The sequence below is a fragment of the Nelumbo nucifera genome, chromosome 8 (assembly GCF_055504915.1).
Source record: "Nelumbo nucifera cultivar China Antique chromosome 8, China Antique-T2T, whole genome shotgun sequence".
Lineage (NCBI taxonomy): Eukaryota > Viridiplantae > Streptophyta > Magnoliopsida > Proteales > Nelumbonaceae > Nelumbo > Nelumbo nucifera.
In genome coordinates this window covers 18,167,982-18,183,445 of record NC_142656.1, presented here as the reverse complement: position 1 = coordinate 18,183,445, position 15,464 = coordinate 18,167,982, and the positions used below count along the sequence as shown (strand labels likewise).

General features: G+C 37.7%; 2 protein-coding genes across 4 annotated transcripts; both read right to left on the bottom strand.

Annotated features, from left to right (window-relative positions):
* Positions 1-1,848: 1,848 nt before the first annotated feature.
* On the bottom strand, positions 1,849-4,803 carry LOC104588502 (flotillin-like protein 4). The gene is made up of 2 exons (XM_010246452.3): positions 3,688-4,803; positions 1,849-2,550 (listed from the first exon to the last, which is right to left on the bottom strand). The coding sequence occupies exons 1-2, from the start codon at positions 4,612-4,614 to the stop codon at positions 2,035-2,037; spliced, it is 1,443 nt and encodes a 480-aa protein (XP_010244754.1). The 5' UTR covers positions 4,615-4,803; the 3' UTR covers positions 1,849-2,034.
* Positions 4,804-7,139: 2,336 nt separating this feature from the next.
* LOC104588501 (BRAP2 RING ZnF UBP domain-containing protein 2-like) lies at positions 7,140-15,401 on the bottom strand. Of its 3 annotated transcripts, XM_010246450.2 has the most exons (9): positions 15,071-15,401; positions 14,723-14,838; positions 14,508-14,616; positions 14,288-14,402; positions 13,201-13,298; positions 12,212-12,318; positions 11,975-12,090; positions 7,763-7,817; positions 7,140-7,647 (listed from the first exon to the last, which is right to left on the bottom strand). In XM_010246450.2, exons 1-7 carry the CDS (start codon positions 15,290-15,292, stop codon positions 11,988-11,990), a joined length of 870 nt encoding a protein of 289 aa, XP_010244752.1. In that variant the 5' UTR covers positions 15,293-15,401; the 3' UTR covers positions 7,140-7,647; positions 7,763-7,817; positions 11,975-11,987. The 3 variants fall into 3 exon arrangements, with proteins under 3 accessions (XP_010244752.1, XP_088748837.1, XP_019051704.1); XM_088892711.1 differs by lacking the exon at positions 13,201-13,298 and having other exon boundaries at positions 12,212-12,371; positions 15,071-15,398; XM_019196159.2 differs by lacking the exons at positions 7,140-7,647; positions 7,763-7,817; positions 11,975-12,090 and having other exon boundaries at positions 12,242-12,371.
* Between the last annotated feature and the right edge of the window lie 63 nt (positions 15,402-15,464).

Genomic DNA, 15,464 nt, shown 5'->3' with positions numbered 1-15,464 from the left:
CTTTTTTATTTTTTAGTTTTTTTTAATTTTTTATATTTTTTTATCAGTATGGGCCGACCGTTCAACCTGGAAACCGGACCCCTGATTGATTTGTTCTCTGGGTCGGTTTTAAAAATCTTGGTTTAATATATTTTGAATATGAGTTGGTTTAGGAAGTCTCTTCAGTTAATTACTTTAATGCGGAATTAAAAGTTGAGAGAGAGAGAGGGGAAGGTTGATAGTTGTAACAACTGATAAAGACTTCATTAATATCAGCAAATTTTTTTTTTTTTCGCTTCATGGGAACACAACAGGGGTAGCCCATCCCCTTTCCCTTAACCCCCCCACCCCTGGTGGCAGCGAGATTTGATCATAGGTCTCTATTCGGACGAGTCAGAGAACATACCAACTGAGCCACCATTAGTTGGCATTAATATCAGCAATTCAGCATAGACTTTTTGCCCTTGGAATTCGGCATAGAGCTGTCAATGATTGAGGCTAATTGAGCTTATTAGATCTGACCCAATAGAGCCGATTATAAATAATAAGGTTTTTTTATTGCTATTTTCTCTTGCTCCCTTTTCAACATTTCCAATAAAATTGTTATATTTCATGTAAAATCATTAGGTAATTAGGGGTAGAAATGAATCAAGCTTTTTATGAGTTATTTGAGATCAGTTTATGAAAAGTTCAATTAAGTTCAGTTATACTTATAACCGAGCTTCAAGCTGAGTTTGAATTCGATATATAGGCTCATTTATTAATCAAGCCAAGCTTGAGTGAAGCTCGCAAGCCTAATGGAGCTATTATCTATATCTTTCGCCTATCTATCTATCTATCTATCTATATATACAATTTTTATTATATACATACATACATACATACATACATAATAAATAATTTTTATAATTATTAATTTTTTATGCAAAACAAAAAATAACTTTTATTTTTTATAGGAAGCTTGGCTTATAATCGAACTCAAGTTGAATCAAGCATGAACTTGGGAGCTTTTGAGCCGAGCGAAATTTGAGCTCAAACCTAATATTGTTTTGGTGAGACGGGCTTAAATAACCAGGTATTCAACTTGGTTCAACTCGAATCCACCCATACAGAGATAACAAATGCAAGACATATGATAAATATTGAAAGGTAACCTTGTCAAGTGCTAATATATATTTGCATGATTGATTCAGGTTTGATTGGGTTATAATAGGTAAAACCGGTCCTGATCCTATTATAATTTGGACTTAAAATGCACACCTATACTTGATTCATTAATACCAGGAGTTAAATGAAGACCCAATTACCCAAACCCTGTATAAAAGGGTCAGATTGGTTTGAAGTGTGAATAAACACTGGCCCATTCATACCTTGTACTAAAATTTAATTAATTATAATGAGGCGACAGGAATTGAAAACTAGACCATTTGGTTAAATAGACTCTTCTGATATCATCTCAAGAAACGGTTCAATCTAAAAAATTAGCTATTTATTAAATGAGGTTCCTGAATGGGTTTTTATTGGCTAGATATTAACTCTTAAAAGAGTTTTGGTTTTTCTTTTTTTTGTGGATCATTCTCTGACTGTGTTCCTTCCATTTATATCTTCTCACAAACTATCTTCCATTTATATTTTAGTCAGAAAGGAAAATACAGGCTGAGTTTGGTTGCGGTGAAAATTTATTTGCATTGATACAAAACTATGATAGTAAATATGAATTGGGTGCAAATTCTGATTAATGTTTTGTTGGAAATTTTATACTTATTTTGTTTGGTTGTATACAAATAAAATAAAATAAGATCTGGAGCAGAACAAAGTAAAACCTAAAATAAAATTAAACCAGAATTTGTATTCTTTTTATTTGCGTTCTCATGCATTTGTACTAATACAAATAAAATTACATTTTTGTTTTTACATACATTACAAACTTATTACAAGAAATCAAGAAATCAACAGCTTTGAAGTAACAGTAACTTCTTATGCATTTACATATAACACATTCATATTTATTCCATATAGGCACAAACAATCACATATGTAGCTGAATCTAAATCCTCAATTGGCACTTCCATCAGTTAATGATCCCATCCATGCTGGAGGTAGCATTCCTGTTTGCTCATGGACTGTCTTAAACAATGGTGGCAACATCCGGTACACTCCGGCAACTTCTGCCATGGCGTTGCTGCTCCCTGATCCATCGGCCGCCTCCCGGCCGCTTCCATTGCTCCAAATGCTGATCTTTGGCTGCAATCCTTTCACAGCCTCAGCATTGATCTTAGCAATCTCTTGAAACATGCCATTGTTGATCATCATGTAGTCTCTTAATGCATTGTAATTGCCTCCTAGGGCTTCTAGGAGGGTGCGTAGGTAAACACCTTGAGCTTGGGCGAGCACCATTATTCCTTCGGCCTCTTTCTTCTTTGCATAGAGCTCTCCATCTGCAACTTGTTGACGAGCAAAGAAAGCTGCCTCTGCAATTGCTTTCTGTGCCTCAGCTTCCTTTTCCTTCTCATATAGCACTGCTTCTGCTGCCTTTTGTTTCTTATATAGCTCCCAGTTTGCTTCTTGTACCTTGTGAAATTAAGCATGTAATATATTGGACTCTTAGTTGCTTGAATTTTAGATTTTTTAGGGTTAAATCTAAAACTTGCCCGGGAACCAATCACATGTCTGGCTTTGCTTTTTTATTTACTTGGGTTTTCCTAAAAAACGTTGAATTGGTCAGCGAACTGTTGACTTGGACAGTTAAATTGGTAAATCGTTCGACTTGGTCCATTTTTTATTTCTTTTAAATTTTAAAAACATCACAGGTTGGCCGTTCAGACTGCACTGTCAAACTACTCAACCTGAAAATCAGTGGCCAAAGCGGTTTCATTTCTAGGCGATTATTAAAACATTGCTTCATCCAAATGGGCTTGGTCACTAAAATAATTAGGCTGCATTTAGCATTCCTTATTTTAAGGACTTATTTCCTTTATGCAGTTAAAATGCCCTATGAACAGTGATTTTTTAACAGAAAAAAAGAGATAAGTCCTTAAGCAGCCCTGCCATGCATGGACAACTTCTGCTAGGTCACTAATGGTGACCTGGTAGAAGGTAAGTTTAATTTATATAACAAAAAATCTCTAATACAGACGGGTCTTTGGAGATTTTGAAAAGTTAAAGTAAGTTTAAGGCCTCATTAATGTGCTTACTCGGATAAATGTTTCCTAAATAACACGTGGTTAAGCATGCAGGATAACATACTTACCCAAGTCGAGGGAGGGTATTAGTTACTTGGGCATCAATCTTCATTTTCCATAGGACCCGTTATTAACGTTAAGGCTATGTTTGATTTGAAGGAAAAAGTAAAGAAAGGAAAGGAAAGGTAGGAAAACATTTATAAATCTTGTATAGGTTTTCCTACCTTTCCCCACTTTTTCCTTCAAACCAAACACAGCCTAAATGAATGTAGATATATTGGTCAACGAACAGGGCCTAAGACAAATGGATAAAAATGAAGGGGAGTCTATGATAAGTATTGATAACCTCTTCTTTTATGAAAAAAAAAAAAATTATTGGGCTTGGGCTTGTTCAATCATAATAACCAGGCTTGGCTTGACTAGTTTTACTTGTAGGAAGTTGGGTTGGGCTTGGGCCCAAAAATCCGAATCTACCCTAAGCCTGTATTAACTATTATGTTCAAATTGTTCAGTAGATGGTGCATACCCTGGTCTCGTACTCGACACTGGCCTTGCTCAGTAGTTCGGCCCTGAGTTTCTCTGTTCGTGTCAACGCGTTCATCCTCTCCACCTCCTTCTGCAACTCCGCTTCCCGAATGGCCACCGCCTTGGCTGCTTCCACCTCCGCCAGCTGAGACTGCCGAGCCCACCCAGCTTTCTTCATCGCCAGCTCCGCGTTCGCCTCGGCAACGTCAGCCTCTCTCTGGTTCTCGAATATCTTCACCTCGGTTTTCACTCTAATCTCTTCTTTCTTCCCATCTCCCTGCCTCTGCGTTGCTATAATCTTTGTCTCTGCATCGATCCTAGCTTCGTTCTGCAGTGTCTTCCCTTCACGAGCCTTGGATCCAATCTCACCTTTCATCTTTGCTTCCGCCACGTCAACTTTGGCCTGATTGGCGGCCTCCATCTGGATCTTCTGGCCGAGGTAGGAGAAGTACTCATGGCCAGGCACGTCCACCAGCTGCTTCACATTAGCATTATAGATCAAAAGGCCGAACTGGTTAAGCTCAAGCTGGACCTTCTCGAAGACTTCTTGTTTGAATTCTTTGGTGCCTTTGAAGATCTCTTCCATGGTCATTGATGCTGCGAGTACACGAGTTTCACCCTCGATTACTCCTTTAACGAGCTCTTTAACGTGGGCAGAGAGCTTGTCGTGGGCGGACATGAGCTTGGCGTATTTGAGGAGGCTGGTCTCGTCGTCGGCTCGGGGACCAATGGTGAAAACGGCAGGGAGGATGAAGGGGAGCTTCTCGGCACTCATGGCCTGGACTTCGAAGGTATAGTTTACAGGGGAGATGTCGAAGACGGTGTAGGACTGGCCGGGAAGGATCCATGCCTTCTTTTCTAGCTTTATGTCGTCTATGCCGACGCCGGTGATCGCTAGGTACTGCGACGCACTTGCCACCCTATACATGGCTGTATGTGTCTGTGTAGTAAGAGAGAGAGAGAGAGAAAAGGGTGGTGGTGGTGGGACTTACATACAATTTGTTAGAAGAGGAGGGACGAATTTATAGTTGACAGATTTAGAGATTATCACTTACGAAAAGAAAAAAAAATTAGCGATTATCTGTACTTTGGTTCTAGTCAAATTTGTGTTAACATTTGACAAATTTAGAGATTGTTTATATTTCTTGTGTTGCGGCTGGAGGGGAATTTCAGAGGAAGCTTATTTATAAGTTATAAACACCATTGACAAATACCCCTCTCTACTTTCATTTGTAACAAATACCCCCCTTAACTTTTATATTGTGACAAACACTCCCCTTCATCAGCAAATTTCATAAAAGATTTTCATTTGACTGTTTAAAGATTCTTTAAATTTTAAAACTGCCCTTTTGTTTTTTTTTGAATAATTTTATCCTTTCACTTACACTTTGATAACCCAACAATTCCTGAAAATATTTGTTTTTATATGATTAAATATATTTTCTTTTAATATCATCCTCTTTGGCCTTTTGTAATACTAAGGTAGTCGGACTGGGAAAAACTTTGGCTGTTTGTTACTCTGTTAGGTCAGAAATACAGATAATAGTATGACATATTATCCCACTCTGTTACTCTGTTAGGTCAGAAATACAGATATGGATCATGCATATACAAGATTTTCAACTGAACATATTTATAATTGCAAATAATCGTTTACCCCACACCCTTATAATATGTCATGAACAGGAAGTTCCCTGGTGGGAAGACTTTGAATATGAAATTTATATCTCTAGGTCAATGGTCAAAATATTGATACACGCAATGCTGTATTGATGCATAATCGATATAACCGATATATATTCTTTTTCTATAAGACAGTTTGAAAAGAATATAAATACAAATATATATAAAATAATACAAAATACAAGGTTTTACACTTCGTATTTGTATTCCTTTCAAACTGAGCCTAAGCATCAAATGTATTTTATCATCCTAAAGTTTTAAAGCCTCTCAATCATGTATACATCAGTATATTCATGTGTATAAAAACCCCAAGCATGTGTAAATCCATGTGTATCCAGGTGTATCAACACGGATACGATACTTGACTCTTTCTTCCGGTGGCAGGAACCCAAATGAAACAAGAACTGAAATAGATTTAAAAGATCATTTTTATTCCAACCGGTCATGTGTTCCTTCGTATTTCATATTTTCGTTCTGTTTCATGGATTATCTGTCACGCCTTATTTGTAGCAGATACGGAGTTGAATTGTGTTAGTTTTACAAGGGACTTCGGCTGGCGCTTCTCAGAAATGCTTTAATATTATTAATTTTCAGATAGTCAGCAATAAGAGAGAGAAAGAGAAAACTCCAGGAATTTGCTTGGAACCAACTGCAAAATGATGATGTTTCAATTGGTAAATTCCCTCGGGTTGTAGGGGAGACTTGGGATCAAATTCTGCTGTCAGGGTTGGGGTCATGGCCTTATGGGTATGAGTATGGGCTGCCCCGTTGTGTAATCTCATGAAGCAAGAAAAGAGAAATTTGCTTGGTGATTTAAGAATTAGGTAAGGTGTTAGATGGAGTGTTTATTTGGAAAAAAAAAAGGATTGAATTACTTGACCTTGAAAAGCAATTTAGTTAATGACCCTCAGTAAAGGATGGATAGGGAGAATCAGTATTCATCTCTAGACGATCTTGGCCCATAAGATGCATATGCTTTCGTCCTCCATGACTGGTTGATCCAAATATAAACTTAGGATCCCTAAGTTTTAGAACTACATGAGACTATTTTCTTTGGTTAATGAGTTTGATGTGTATAAACTTCATGCATCGAAATTCCAAATAGCAACACAGCAATTGGGTGTGTAATGTGTATAGCTAGAGACAATGAGCGGGTAACAAGTAACTAGGGGAATATGACCCAAGAAAGTTTGGACTTTGGATCGAAAGATGAAACTTGGGTTGGGTTGGTTGAGAATTTATTAAATATTCAATGGACACAAACGACACAATCAATTGGGTTGAGGATTACAATATAATATTGTGACTTGTGAGAGGATTAAACGAACTTCAGAATTATTTAACGGAGAAGTAAGAACAGGTCCAATGCAGATTACTAATTTCTATTGTAGAGTTATAAACATTCAAAAGGTCAAAAATTCACTCCATGCATCTATATCCACTTATGAATTGACATCAATTCCGACTGACACTTACCCCAAATATACTTTGAACCAACAAATTCAAATTCTAACCATAGGCTGAACCGTCATTCTTCCATTATTTAATGGGAGAAAGAGATCAGAATCATCGGATATGTTTCCAGTAAGAGTTTGCGTTGAAATTCCCGTAGACAATTTTCTAATGTGAATAAAATTAGTCAACTTTCAGAGCCCATTTAGGATTTCTATTAAATCCAAAAGGCAATTAAAATAGCAGCAAACCTAATTGGGTTAAGTTCTCCTCCAAGTAAAAGAGGATCGTAGTAATGGATGACCGCACAAGTTGGGAGATCCAAACAAGAAATGCTTCTTTAGTAAGTTTACTGTTCAACCGTGAAACCATGGGCTACCACCAATTTAAACATTTTAAGACTCAAATAGGATATCCAGTCTCATAATTCTAGTCTACTTACTACTTGCAAAAAAAATAAAAAAAAACAGAACTTATTGTTCGATTACACACTATTTGATTGGATGAACAGAACTTATTTTATCAGTTCAATCTCGGGGCGTGGTCCAAATCACACTATTTGATTGACTCTTTATCAATCATGTAATGAGGTTAGACTTTCAGAAAACAAGCTACTTACACAGAAACATATTTACTCCACAATCAGCAGATGGCTTCTATGATGAATCAACCATGCACTAATAGATTCTTCTTCTGTTACTAATCCTTGTTTGCATGCTTCCCACTATTTCTTGACGATTGATTCCATTGGCGGTACTAAACAAGACTGTCCTAGACTTTTCTCCCTTGTCTTCATTTCTTCAATAATCAAGTTCGCACTTCTAATCTGTCAGGGAAATCAGAAAACGGCAATGACCAGAGAGCCATATGTAATTTAAGTTCATGATGATTTTTTGCCAATATGAAATGTAAAGTTTGACAGATGGATCAATGTGGTTTACCTGTTCCTCCAGGTTCCTCATTTTTTCACTCACCGAATTTACAGCCGTTTGCTCCCTGTAATAACCAAACTTAACAAACATAACCATGAGCTGCAAACAATAATATATAAAGACAGACAATGGTCACACTACAGATCAGATACTTAATTTGCTGCCCTTGGTACTCTATCTGGCTCGAGTCTGAGATCTCCAATTTGACAACCAACCTAAAATAGCTGTTTCATCCTGTCTATTTTCTTGAGTCTCTTTTTGAATCTCTAAAATTCAACTGGGGTTTATTTTCTATATCAGGTTTACTCTCCTGCATTTTTTGGACAAGTAATTTTATTGGAATAACAAAAGGGGAAACTCATAATAGATTAGGAAGCAGCCTCCACAAAGAATAGTTGATATTTGGAATTTTGTCACCCAAGTTTCAATCTACATGGAACTTTATTAAATAACTGAGCCAAAACATTAACAACATTGGTCAAATATCGATTATATTTTTTAGACCAATAAGCCTTGTTAACGGCATCTATAAGGTGGTGGCAAAGGTGTTAGCTAAAAGAATGAGAGGGGTAATGGGAAAACTAATATCAGAGTCTCAGGGAGCTTTCGTAGATGGGAGGCAAATTATCGATGGCATTCTAGTGGCAAATGAATTCATTGACTCCAAAAGAAGAAGTGGGGAGGAGGGGGTATTGCTCAAAGTGGACTTGGAAAAGGCGTACGACCATGTAAATTGAGAGTTTTTGGATTACATGCTTAAAAGGTTCAACTTTGGGAGGAGGTGGAGGAATTGGATAAAGGTGTGCATAACAACAGCTAGCTTCTCTATCTTGGTAAGCGGTGTTTCAGCAGTCAGATTTCAGAGTTTGGGGCCTAAGACAAGGTGACCCCCTATCTCCCTTGATGTTTATTTGTGTATTAGAAGCTTTAAGTATGTGGTTGACGTTGCAAGGAGCCTCCTTTTTTCTTCTTATGTTCCTATTAAGTTTTGGGGGGATGCTGTCCTGACAGCTACATACTTGATAAACCGGATGCCTTCCCGAGTTTTGGGTTTTAAAACCCCCTTTAGCCTCCTATTTCTAAATGATGATCACTTCTCTCTTCCTCTCCGAGTGTTAGAGTGCACTTGTTTTCATGTTCACAGTCATTGGAGACATAAGTTTGAGCCTAAAGCACACAAGTGTGTCTTCTTGAGATATGCCTCCACACAAAAGGGGTATTGTTGTTTTGATCCGGTTCGTGGCACTCGCTTTGTTTCCAGAAATGTCACATTTGTTGAGTCTGTTCCTTTCTTTGGTACTTCTCCTGAGGGGGAGCATTCAGAGGAGTTGTTTGTGGTGTCACCATTTGTCTCACTTCCAATCCCCATTGAGTCTCCTTTCATCGAGTCTTCTAGTGGGTCTTCTTCTCATGTTCCTGCTCCCCCTCCTCCTCCTGCTCATCCTCCCACATTTTCTTCCCATCCTATTGTCCGAAGGTAGTACTGGAGACAAAGACTCAGGGATGTGCAAGTTGTTTCCACACCTTTAGATGAGCCTCTTGCACCTCCCATCACTATTGAGGTAATAGGTCAGCCCTCTTCTACCACTTTTGATACCTTCCTTGACCTTGATCTCCCTATTGCTCTTCGCAAAAGCAAATGGAAATGTAAAACTCATTGCATTTCCAAACACTTGTCCTATAGCCTCCTTTCCCCTTCCTACTATTCCTTCATTGCCTTTGTTTCCACACATGTAAATCCTTGGCCTATCCTAGATGCCTTGTCCAAACTAGAATGGAGGGATGCTATGACGACTGAATTAGATTTTTGCATAAGAACAATACCTGGGAAATTGTGGACTTTCAGAGGGAAAGGAACCGGTTGGCTGTAAGTGGGCGTTCACTATCAAGTATCATTCAAATGGTACTATTGATTGATTTAAGGCCCGTTTGGTTGCTAAAGGATACACTCAGATGTATAGAATTGATTACCTGGAGGCTTTTGCCCTAGTGGCCAAAATGACTTCAGTTCAAGTTTTGTTATCTTTAGCTACTATTTTTGATTGGCCACTTCATCAATTCGACATTAAAAATGCTTTCTTGAATGTGGACCTACATGAAGAGGTCTATATGTCTTTACCTCCAGGGATGTATGGGAAGGAGATGCAAGGGAAGGTCTATAAACTGAAGAAGTCCCTTTATGGCCTTTAGCAATCTCCTAGAGCCTGATTTGACAGATTTCAGGATGCCCTTGTTACTTTTGGGTACACACAGACTCATTCAGATCATACCCTATTTGTTAAGAGGAGAGATTCCTTAGTGACCCTTTTGATTGTCTATGTTGATGATATTGTGGTTATTGGTAATGATACTTAGGAAGTTACTCATCTTAAAAGATTTCTTAACATTGAGTTTGAGATTAAAGACTTGGGTGAACTCAGATATTTCTTGGGAATTGAAGTTTCCAGGTCTAAGGATGGCATTTTCATTTCTCAACGACATATTGCAGAGATGGTAATGATACTCAACATGGCATCTTGCAGAGATTGGCAAACTGGGTGCTCGACCAGATTCCACTCCTATAGACCTAAATCATAAGCTGTCAGCTATTGATGGTGAACTGTTGACTGATAGGGAAGTGTTCCAGAGACTGGTTGGGAAGTTATTATATCTTTGCATGATTCGACCAGATATTTCCTATGTAGTTAGTGTAACTAATTAGTTCATGCATTCTCCCAGAGATACACATTTAGCAGCTGGTGAGAGGGTTCTGTGCTATCTAAAAGGGATTTTAGGGAAAGGTACCTTGTTTTCTAAGCATGAACACATGAAGTTGGAAGCATACACTGATGTTGACTAGGCTAGATGCATCGATGATAGGAGGTCCACTTCAGGTTACTGTGCTATGGTGGTAGGGCACATTGTGTCATGAAGGAGTAAGAAGCAGTCTGTAGTGGCTGGATCCTCAGTTGAAGCAGAGTACAGGGCAATGGCACATGGAGTTTCAGAACTTTTGTGGTTGAGATTACTTTTAGAAGAATTGGGTATAGACTGTGAAAAGCCAATGATGTTATATTGTGACAACCACCAGGAGAAGTCTGTCTACCATTTATTGCTTCTGAAGAACACTTGGTTGGTGTTTTGACAAAAGGTGTTCCTAAAGGAAAGTTGGTTCACTATATAAGAAAGCTAGGCATGATTGGTATCTATGCTCATCTTGAGGTGGAGTGTAGAGAGATTGGGCCGAATGGGCCCTAGCCCATTATCTTATTGATTAGTTCTTTCATGTTATTTTGTTCTTAATGGGCCTTCAATTCTTTTTATGTTTTCTAAGTATGCTAATGAGGTGGACGCCCACTTAAGGGCAGACTTATAATTTATGTAATCTTAGTAATATTAATAAAAGATTAGAGTGGAGAAAGGGGTAATTATCGAATTCCTCCTTCTTTCTCCCTTCTTTGCCATTCTTCCTTCTTCATCTTGCTGTCTTCTTCTTCTTCTTCTTCTTCTCTTCCTCTTCTGCTATAATCTGAAATATTTTACTATTTTTTTATTGGTCTGAATCACATCTCTATGCAACCAAAAAATCATGGGGTGTACAGGGATCTTAAAGAGGGGTAACAGGAAGTTATATAGATATTGACGCCTGATTGAAGAGGGGAACTTTGCTAAGGCCTTAGATTTATTGCATGAGACTAAAAATTGACCTTCTTCCTGGACCTGGATCAGCTAATAGTTGAAGGTGACTCAGGTGGCAGTAGGAAAAAAAGACTTCCATTAACAAAAGATCATATATACATTGACATCATATTATGCAAGTCAAGTGGCATGTAGAATGAATGAACTGCTTTAGTGTTCCAACTTCCAAGGTCTGTCAACAGCTGGCTGATAGCTAGAGGAGTGGGAAGGGAAAGTTTGTATTGGGGACACTTGGGCATTGAGTATATATCAAATTATATTGTTTATGGATTTACGGTGCAGTGCACAATGGTCCCCTCATCTAAGTCTTGTTCAGGTGTGTTTTTCTTTTGCTTGTTCTCTTTTTCATATTCAATAATCTCTTTTCTGGTAGTCTGGTATTAAAAAAAAAAAAGAGAAAAGAATGATTCATTCTAGGTAGTATTAATTTCAATCTTCATGGTATGAAGTTTTCTATGTCAAATTGAACATTATGCTCACAATAACATAGGATGAAATAAGGTCCTTCCAGACATTTTGGCTGGAAATGGGACAACTACTTACCGTTTTTTGGTCCTTAATTGTCTCCATCATTGTCCCAAAAATACTGGGTTTCCAATCCAACAGAATAGCGGTGTTGTGTTTCTTTCCAATGCCGAATGGCATGACCTTCTTTATACCTGAACCAAAATTTTCAGATAAGAAAGCTAACAGAAAAAGCAACAAGCAAATTTTTGGTTATAACTATAAGGACTATTTTAATCATAAAGGAAATAATTCTTATTTTGTAAAGTTAACTACCTCCCACACCCAACAAAACCACAGATAACACAAATCCAAAGGTTCTCAGAAGTTCCACAAACAGAACAATTTGACTTCTCAGGCTGTTGCTGGCAATATCGGCAGACCTGAGATGAAATGTAATGGTCATGTTGAGTTTCCCAACAGCTAGCCATCAAACCTGAATTGAATCATTACAAACCATCAATATCTCTACTTTCCCACAGAATTTCAACAAGAATAGGAAAACAACTGCCAAAATAAACGGTCCAATGTGTTTATTGCAAGAAGTTTTGCATGAGGGGACACTGTCTACTAGAAAACTAAATACATTGTATATTAATAGTCATGTGCCTTAAACAAATAGACATCTTGTTCACATGAACATCACTTTTTTGAGAGAAGGTAAAGTATTGTATTAAAATATAGCAAAAAGATTACAACATCCTACACAGAAAGAAACTGTGAAGGGCCTATATCCTTTCTGTGCATTTCTATCTTATATTCATAGATACAAAAAGAGATCTTGAATCAAAATAAGAACTATAAGGTTTGCCCCTGAAACTTTTCATCCAGATTGTCCAAACTACTGTTCACATGAACATCACTCCTTGTATTGTCACTTTGAAATGCTAAAGCTTTAAATGGTATAGGCAATTGTTTCTTTTGAAAGAACAAATATGGTCTAGGCCACAAGTTACTCATGCCAAACTTGGTAAAAGAAATCTCTGTAGAACTACGAGATGTCTTACACCAAAAAACTTTGGGTATAAGCTTTAGTGCCTAAGAAGTAGTTCAACTTCTGAATCTTATCTCAGTTCCAAACTACTTTGGGTCAAGACTCGTGAGAAAAAAGAGAGAAACTAAGGAAAAAACAAGGAAATTTTTGGGAAAGAAACTACTAGCACATAAGAACAAATAAAGCAATTACAGAAATTGGAGAAAACAGGGAAACAGGGGCAGTTAAAAATTTTGACATAAAATACCAAACTATTTCCTTAATTGCTCACCGGACAAGAAGAGTCTGTCCATTTTGAAATACAAGAACAATGGAAAGAATGATTGCAGATAGTTGTGAGGATTCCACTCATGTCTTGGTCTAACCTCTCTGTAAAAATTGAGAAATTAACAACAGTAAGGAAACCAGTTTATTAGACAGTGAGAAGGAAGACAAAATAAGGACAAAGAAATGACCAGGGGGGAGTACCAGAACTAATCTGGAAGGGCTACATCGCAATATAAGCAAGAACAAGACAATATACTTGCAGTCCCAAGTGACTCAGTGATCAGTAGAATGACGGTGAAATTTGCATTAAAAGGTTATAAAGAAAATGAAAATATGCAAATTTACTCCAAGAATGGAGGGAAATATGTGAAGGTAAATAATTAAAAATTTGAGAAAAAATTAGCAGCTTCAAATATTATTGTCTAATGAAAGGAACAAATCAAGCAACTCATCCAAATAATTGAAATTTACCAGATAATGGCAAAAGAATTTTGATCCGACATAAATTAATAGGGTAGAATGAGAGACACAGGGTATATAAACAAGGATTAATATGTACACTCTAATGACTTGGAAGAAAACACTATTAATTTCCAAGTCTATGAAATTGAGACTTGTATACAACAAGAGCACTATCAATTAAGATAAAAAGTATACAATGGGCAGATAGTAAGACAAAAGCAAAAGGAGCCTGCCAAGAGAACAAAATAAACAAGGAGAGAGTGAATAGAAAACCCCTGAAAAGCCAATTTACAGGCCTCTTCTGCAAAACAAACTACAAAAATAAATCAATTAAATCAATAAGGCAGAACTCAAGGTAGTTAGCAAGCAAAGCAATTGTCAAAATTTGATAAATGGATCATACTTTCTGGTCTTCTGTTCAAGTAAAACAAAATGCCTTTATGGGACATGCTCATAAAGAGACAAAGACAGTTTATTGTATTTCAACAAGGAGAGAGGAGTATATGAATCAACCAGGGAAACCTTGTCATTTTCATTTCTGACAGGCATTGGTTAATTATTTTGATCCAGGACATGCCATTTTACGGAATTTCATCAGTTTTTCTGACAGACTGTATGGAAAATCTTACCAAGGCATACGGGACAATAGGGCTCCTCCATTGAGCTTGCAGACGAGAACTGTGCATGTTCGATCAATGCAGCGTACTGTACATCTACTATAAAAAGGACACGACAAACTTCTTCCTGCATCCAATCCACAAAAGAATAAATCAGTAAGTTCTGTAACGAAAGGTATGACAGTGTAACAGAATGCTCAAAATACACAAGAGATAATTAATCAAGACAGACCTCCTGAGACGAGAAACGCCTTCCGTTGAAATGCTTGTAAAAATCATCAGCAGAATTCTGATTATCAAGCCTTATAAGAACACTATACTGGTCCCCCATTCCATCATTCCTGAATTCCCATCGGAATAACAATCAATCATGAAAAGAATTAAAAGAAAAGGAAAATGGAATGGGGCAATGATCTAAATGGTTTGCAAGTTTCATTTAAATAAAACCTGACGAGTCGCATCTCCAATATGTGCTGAATGAACGAATCGCAGAACTGGCAGAAGTTCTGTGGTTTCAAGTGATTCGGTACTGCTAGCACGCAAAGATATGGTTTCCTGTCGACCTGATAAAAGCCAAGAAGGACCACACCAGGCACGGAAATTTTATCATATAAAGAATGCTTGAAGATTTTCAAGCAAAAAGGACATAATACTAATTCTTGATTTCTTATTTGATCTTCTTTCTCGCCTATTTCCAATTTCTAAAGAACTCTAAGTCCAAGACGAACTGGAACCGGAAGAATGAAGGCAAGAAAGGTGAACTTAGACGGAAAAGAAGGACAAGTCCACACTTACCGGAAGTTGAGAAGTTGAGGAAAATATATCATCACGATAAAGAATCATAACCCCCCTGGTTTCTAGGATTCCAGGGTTTCCGGACGAGAAGGCCAGCGACTGAGTGACGTCAGAGCCAGAAGGCTCGCTCATATCGCCGGGATCAACTGCGGTTGATGGACGGAGTACATCTTCAGGCGTCGAGCCGGTGGCAGCGCTGTCGCTGGTAGAGGTGGTTGACATGGTTGAATCTTGAATAATGAATAGTAACAAATGAATAGTTTCGAACTTTCGATGGTTTCGAATTCAATCCATTGAATTATTTATAGTTTCCCGCCGGGCAAGAACCGGAGAACTCAACCGGATACGCAACTGGTTCAACCGGAACTATAAGTTTTATTTCTTTGATTGTTGA